A 7,497-nucleotide genomic window follows, 5' to 3' on the forward strand; every position below is an offset into this window, starting at 1 on the left:
TTACACTATTTCAATCGCGCCACACTTTCTCCGCACAGAAGACACACAGGTTTTCCAGCTACGTCCATGAACATGTACTTCGACTCCCACCTTGTTTGAAACCCCCGGTTCTCAGTGTCCACCTTCCGTTTTGCCATTTTTGATGGGTATCTGAAAGCTAATGTCACTGTTATGGGAACGACTGCTAGACTAATAAATATTTAAATAAAGCGGCCGACTGCTTGGCGCGTCACCGTTGCATTGTGGGAAATGTAGTATTGGTGCGTGTAAAAGATCTGCGGGCTCTCGGCTTGCTGCGGTCCGCGGGCCGGTTCTAATAATAAATCAATATCATCCCAGGGGCCACTGAAAACATTCTCGCGGGCCGGATTTGGCCCGCGGGCCGGCACTTTGACATGTGTGGGTTACAGGGTGCATGAAAGGATTAAAGTCGATTTTTAGTCGGAGTGAATATCATAATTATTTTTGTCTCATACTATTTTAAGGTACAGCTTGGCACAAGGTGGTAGGTACATTTTCAAGTTACCATCACAAAGCTAAGTTTTCATGGTCAAAGAGGCAGCCTTTGATGAAAGAACAAGCTTATATAACTGTGCTGATTGCACTCTTCCGAGTTACACCCACACACTTGCATCATCGGGAAATATTTGTTTGCTGAAAACCTTTAATTCTTTCTAATATCTGTCCATTCGACATCCCTTTTCGTCGTTAATTAGCGGGTGTGATGGAGCCGCTTGATGAGAGGTGGGACTCTCCTTGGGGTTTATTTGCCTGTCTCGCCCAAATACAGCCCAGCGGTAGAGCAGTCGTCTACCAACCAGAAGATTGTGAGTTTGATTCTCAAACCTTGTGACCATGTCAAAGCTTCCTTGAGCAAGAAACTGAACCCTCAGTTGCTCCTGATGCTGCGTCATCAGGAGGTAAAACAAGGTGACAGTGTTGAAGCGTTTTGCGTACATGAAGATAGAAAAGTGCAATCGAAGTGAAAGCCCATTTACCATTTCGCTCAAATAGGCTCCGGTGCACCCGTGACACTAAGAAGGCTCAGCAATATAGAAAGTGGATGGATAGCTTTACACGCCTATGCTGTGTTTTTTATGTGGTTGCTATTATGTCTTATGTCAAAAAAATTGTCACCTGAAATCTCGCCAAAGAGTTTTTCTCTCAGTCATATGGACATTGAAAAAAAAGTACTTGATTTTCGGTTGCAAATTTTTAAAATGTATTCAACTACCACTTATCATTTCTTTCATTTTGAGGAAAATTGGTTTAACCCACTTTAATTATGTGTAACCGATGTTTGAATTGAATAAATCCAAAGGAACTTTTTTTCCAGTGAAAGGCAACTCCATTTGCAATTTTCTCCCAAATGGTACAGTAGAGTATGTAAAGTCCAGCACTTACCAGATCATATTTAATTATTCAGCCAAGATATTTTGCAAAAAAATACGCCAGTGAAGACAAACAAAACATCCACATGTATGACAGTAATCCAGCAAGCATCACGGGGTAAACTCTGATGGTGTGTGACTTTTCTTTGCCTTTTTGCCAATGTTTATAATATGTCTCTACAAAGTTTCACTACCCGGTGACACTACAAGGTGGAGCTAGAAGATGATGCTACAATGAGGCGCTACAATGAGGCGCTACAATGTGGCGTTACAGTATGAATGAATTTATTTTGGAACGTGTAAGAATGACTGAATAAAAAGAACAACTCGACAGACCAAATTAACCTAAAATAAAATAATCACAAACAAGTTGAATTTAACAAATTTGAAAAGGAGTAGGAAGAAGTAAAACATATTTAGTCTTACCCCTTCAGGATTAACTCTATATAAATATTACTTTATTTGAACATCGAAAGATAGACAGATACTTTGTTCATCCTGTGCGAGAAATTGGAGAATACTGTATATCAATATTGTACGTTGATACTGTAATGAAAGGTAAGAAACATGGATATATACACATCCTTATTTGGACACACATTGATACACAATAATACAAGTGACTGCATCATGAAAAACAACTACCCTTACCTGTATAATATACTTCCACAGTCACGTTCCATTATTTGTTACTTTTTTTTTTTTTTTTAAGTTGTGGTTCTGCATTTTTTGATCCTAAAATTTGCCAAATTTGACAATGTCGCATGGCAATGTGGTATGATGATGTGGCTTTATGGTGTTGCATTGTGATGCAGTGATAATGTCATGCTACAATGTCATGCTGCAGTCTCACACGATGAGTAAAATTACAGGGTTCCAACACAAATTTATATTCTTATATTCCACCACTGAGTTACACTCCAAAGATGCACCACCAACTTACACGATAAAGTTAGCATACACAATTGGAGGACTCACACTCAAATCAGTTCACACTTCAGCATAACATTTCCAGAATAAATGCGTATGTCAAATATCAACGCACAAAACTATTCTTTTGTTTTTACCTCTCTAACAGCGGTTAACATCTTTTTTCCACTTTTGTGAAAAGGAAGAATTTACAAAGATGCCTGACTCATTCTCCAATTCTGTATTAATCTGACTTACTCTTATTTTTATTGTTTTTCTTCTTCTTGTTTACTTTTTATTAATACCATCAATTGACTTGTACTGTATTTACACTTGTGTGTTAAAATGTCACGTAACGTGTTACCTGTACAGTTAATAAAGATTTTGTTTTGGGTTCATGTTTGACCCTGAAACTGATTGACAGATAGAGAATATAATGGAGAGAGAATTGAGAAAGGATTTAAAAAAATAATAATAATTTATAAGCTTGCCTGTATAACCCATATGCCACATTTCTAAACAAATGTATAATAATTTAGGGAGTTTCATTTGGAGCTAAGCTGACAGCAACACGCGCACACCATGTACAGAACCTTTTGACAGGAGAAATAAAGGTTTATTGGTTTTTGCAGGCATTGTAAGGGAGAGCGGATTCATTTTTACAGTGTGTTTTAGGGCCTGTACTTTACTGTGTTGTGTATTTATTGATCCAGTGCTCACACCGAGGTTATCCTTGATTAAAAAAAACAAACAAAAAAAAAAAAAACCTCATTTGGCATCGTTTTCTCGGAGCCAGCTCTGTGGGATTCATTATCTTCACCTGGATCTATGTGTAAATGGCTGCGATGAGAAAAAGTGACTAACAAATGAAATTGAGCTTGGTTTTGGGAAAAAAAAAAGGACATCATCATGCAGGTGGGATAAATAAAAGCAGGAAACAATGGGGCATTGCCGCGGGAGCATCATTAGGCCAACCAATAACAGTAACCTTCTGCAGCGTTTGTGGCCACTCAGCAGTTCCTCAACATGAGCCTGCACACATTGACTCTCACACACACAGCCTTAATGACCACACACACACACACACACACACACACACACACACACACACACACACGTTGAAACTCCCCTAAACCACCTTAACACATGTATTGCACAGCAACATACATATATTGCACTGGCCGTTATTTTGAATTCCACCTGTTTCCTCCTCCTCCTCCTCATCATCATCATCATCACCAGCTCTGCGAGCTAGGATTAAAATAACTTATTCATGTGTTCCGATTGAAGCGTTCTAAAGTTGATCTTCTGCTGCTGCAGCATCAGTCTGCATGCCGGATGACGCTCTCACCCCAATGACACTATATCCCCACATCAAATGCCACCCCCCCCTTTTTTTTTTGACTTGGCAATGAGCTGCAACTCACAGGTGAACTCTTCCCTCCCTTGCTTCTTAAAGGCAGGCAATTACTCACTGTTGTTGGCAGCAGACGCTCCGCGGAAGGCGCAGAAAGTCACGCAGAAGGCAAGCATGTGTGCCAGCCTGGTCATCTTTCCTTCTTCGTCTTGTTGCCTTTGCTCCCCTATTTTGAAATGTTATTTTATCCTCTGAGAGTTGACGAGCGACTGGTGAGGAGGAGCAGAGAGGCTCTTCATCTTCCTTTGTCCACGGAGAGAAGGAATGTGACGTTGGAGAGCAAACCGCTCCCACGACGACGACAGGCTGCACCCCCCTCCTTCTCGTCCTCCACAACAACGACGGCGATGTGAGGCAGCCAACATCCGCTCTTACTCACTCAGTCAGCAGCATCCCTGCATCGCTCTCCTCTCCCGCCTCTACCTTCCTCCTGCCTCCTCCCACTATCGAAAGCATCCACCCACCAGGATGAGGGGGCAACGCCTGCCTGCAGCACATACTTATTTATTGTAGACCCAAATTTTAATATAGAAGGCTACTGTAGACAGCAGAGTCCTGCCACAAATATCAGATCAGTCATACGCTGTACAATCACATTGAGCATATCACATTCCTGTATCTGAACAGAAAACTATGTGATACGATTGATTGCTTGTTAGATATCACATATTTCATACAGATAGATACCATTGATTAAAAATGTATGCTGGTTTGTCAATACTTCATCAAAAACTAAAACGCATCGATACTAGGTTCATGGCTCAACAACTTAGATGGACGACATCAGACAACAGTAATATGAGAACGATATTGAATATGTAATACATCTAATAATATATTATTATTATTATTATTATTATTATTATTAGATATAGGTTTGCGGTCGAGTAGACAGTTAGACAGCAAGAAAAGAAAAAAAGATTATTACTTTAATTGCTTCCGAGGTGGTTACCGCATCGACCTCACAGTGCAGTGGTCGGGTTCTATCCCAGGCCTTCCTGTGTGGAGATGGCATTTTCTCCCCACGCCTGCGTGGGTTTTCACCGGGTACTTCGGTTTCCTCCTACATTCCAAAATCATGCATTGCAGGCTGACTGAACACTCTAAATTATCCCGAGACGTTAGTGTGAGCGTGGATAGTTGTTCATCTGTGTGTGCCCTGCGATGGCTGGCAACCGGTTCAGGGTGTCCCCTGCCTACTGCCCGAAGATAGCTGGGATAAGCTCCAGCACGCCCGCAAGCCTTGTGAGGATAAAGTGGTTCAGAAAATGCATGGATGGATTCCGCGGCTCTATTTGTGAACTGAAACAATTTACTTTGTTTTTCTCACGTATGCGAGGTGGTGGTGGACCCCAAAAAGCAGGCAAGAGGGAGGAGCAGGGTGAACTTGAAGAAATGTATTGATAAAACACAGAAAACTAAATCCAAAACAAAGTCCTGACAGCAGCAAACGAGCAAACAATGACCCGACACAGAGTGGTCATGCTGGGAGTCCTTTTAAACAAACAAACTAATTACATAACGACCAACAGGTGTGCAGCTGCAGGGGGAGCCCTACAGTGCCACCTGTTGGTCACAAACAGAATCATGACAGTTTTTAATAGAAATAAATGAAACCTCTATTGGCTCTGTTGTCATGAGCTTGCCACATTAAGTCACTGAGCTGGTTGCCAGGTTGGCTGCTTTCCCAACAGTTGAAACCAAATTTATTGGATTAGATTTCAGGTTTGTCACACACCCAATTAAACTGGATAACCAGTACAGGTACTGAAATGCTATTTGTGAAGAATATAGACTGAGCCCCACCCTGAAGAGCAAATTTATGCAAATAATTGGTACTCCCCTAAAAGTCATTATGGTCACACTTTGTAAAACACCCTGGGAAAATGTTCATTACTTAAAAATAAAAGTCAACAAAGGCTATTGCAATGATGTCAATTTATTAAAGCTTTGATTTTGAAGTTAGCCTTTGTGTTGGCGGCAAGTTATATTATGAGTATGTTTGCAGCTTCCTAGACATCTCGAAATGATGTGGGGGGGGTTCATGCGAAGTCCCAGTACGCCATAAAAACTTCGTCAGTACCAGAGAGGCTAAAATTGAGAAGTGCCGGTACGCCGTACTGCTGCGTACCGGCCCAGACCATTTAAAGCACCAGTGAAGACTGAGAGTGGCCTTAATTTACGGATTGTGGAGTTTTCATGTGACATGAGAATTCTGTAGTGATCCGTTTTGAAAATATGGCACACTTTAATTCTGAAGTGAACTTGCATCGTGGATCTAGAAGTTATCACCAGTGAGTGATGTGTGCGTGGCTCATCCTCACGCTACTTTGGAGGAGTGTGTGCTTTTGCATTGACCTTTTGATAAATCGAATCCAAACAATTTCATCGGAATATACCACACTCATAACGGAAAGCCCCAAAATCTCAAACTTATGGGTCATTATTATGATGACTGCATTGTTTGCGACTGGCACTTCCACTCCCCAAGTCACATTAGCATGCGCAAATGCTACTTGCAGGTGAAGAAAAAAGTCCTCCTCCGCTCATCCTTTTTTCACCATTTAGTGACATAATGTCAATGTTCGGCGGTCATTATAGTGTAGTAGGGAGACTCACACAGCCGTTGTTGGGCACTCAGTGCGCGTATATGGAACAGATGTAACGGCAACCCCCAGACCACTTTATATATATATATATATATTAGAGCTGTCAGTTCAGCGCGTTTTTTTATTGGCATTAATTGAAATGAATTTTAACGGGATTAAATTTTTTCTCGCGAGATTAACGCGGCACACGTCACAGCGGATGTTACGTTGCTCTATAAATAAACCCGAAACAAAACAACAAGCGCGCTGCACGAATCCACGCATGCGCGAGACACCGAAAACGGATAATTAAAGAGTTTGTGAATGGAAAGTTTACTTTTAAAAAGTTTCCAGATTGTTCCACTGACAAGACCAAAGTTACATGTATGTTTTGCAGTCGTAAACTGAGCTATCATCTTTGCACGTCGAGTCTGAAATACCACCTAATGGACAAGCACACAGCTGACGTGAGTACTCCGCCCCCTCGTCTCAGACAGACAGCTATGGATCATTTCAAAGCGAAGAAAATGGATGACACGACGAAGAACAAATTTGCTGAAGCCATAGCTAAATGTATGGCAACTGCATGCCAGCCTGTCAACATTGTCCACAGCTCGACTCAAGCTGAAACTGACGCATTGTTACTTGTTTGGAACTATTTTGTGTGGAAGGTTATAGTGTTCCATGTCCATATAAATAAAACGGGTGGAGCTTCTCTGTGTTCGTCTGACAGTGACGGTGCGCTGCGGCACGGCGAGAGTTCAGCGGTGCAGTGGTCGTGACCGAGCGACCATACTGAAAATAAAACGTCTCCGGTGTTGTCATCGAACCAAGTGTAGTCATCCGAAATGATGTCTACACAAAACCAAAGAGAAACTTCCATGCAAGAAGGACCAACAGAATCAACATAGCCTGACTGCTGTGTTCAAAGCAAACTTGAGAAAAACGAAGTATGCAACCATGGCTTAAATCCACTATAGGCTGAGTACTAGTTTACCTTAGATGTGCACTTTATAATGCTATATTGCTCTGTTGCTCTGTTTGGATTCCATAAAAAGAGCAGTTAAAGCAGCTGTTGTGTGACAAAATATTTTTTTCACTGTTGTTGATAGACAGTAATATTGTGTGAGAGATTATGTATGAATAACTGCTCCAAGTGAAAAATGTTCATGTAAAATTGAAAATCGAAATT

General features: G+C 41.3%; 1 protein-coding gene across 1 annotated transcript in view; it reads right to left on the bottom strand.

Moving 5' to 3' along the window:
• Positions 1-4,368, bottom strand: part of LOC109521805 (contactin associated protein family member 5) — a 212,063-nt gene extending 207,695 nt beyond the window's left edge. The window contains exon 1 of the mRNA XM_019879860.1: positions 3,776-4,368. Within this exon, the coding sequence (XP_019735419.1) occupies positions 3,776-3,851 (76 nt within the window). The 5' untranslated portion in view covers positions 3,852-4,368. The remainder of the gene's footprint in view (positions 1-3,775) is intronic.
• Positions 4,369-7,497: the final 3,129 nt, after the last annotated feature.

This window comes from Hippocampus comes, unplaced genomic scaffold, assembly GCF_001891065.2.
Source record: "Hippocampus comes isolate QL1 unplaced genomic scaffold, H_comes_QL1_v1.1 scaffold201, whole genome shotgun sequence".
Classification (NCBI taxonomy): Eukaryota; Metazoa; Chordata; class Actinopteri; order Syngnathiformes; family Syngnathidae; genus Hippocampus; species Hippocampus comes.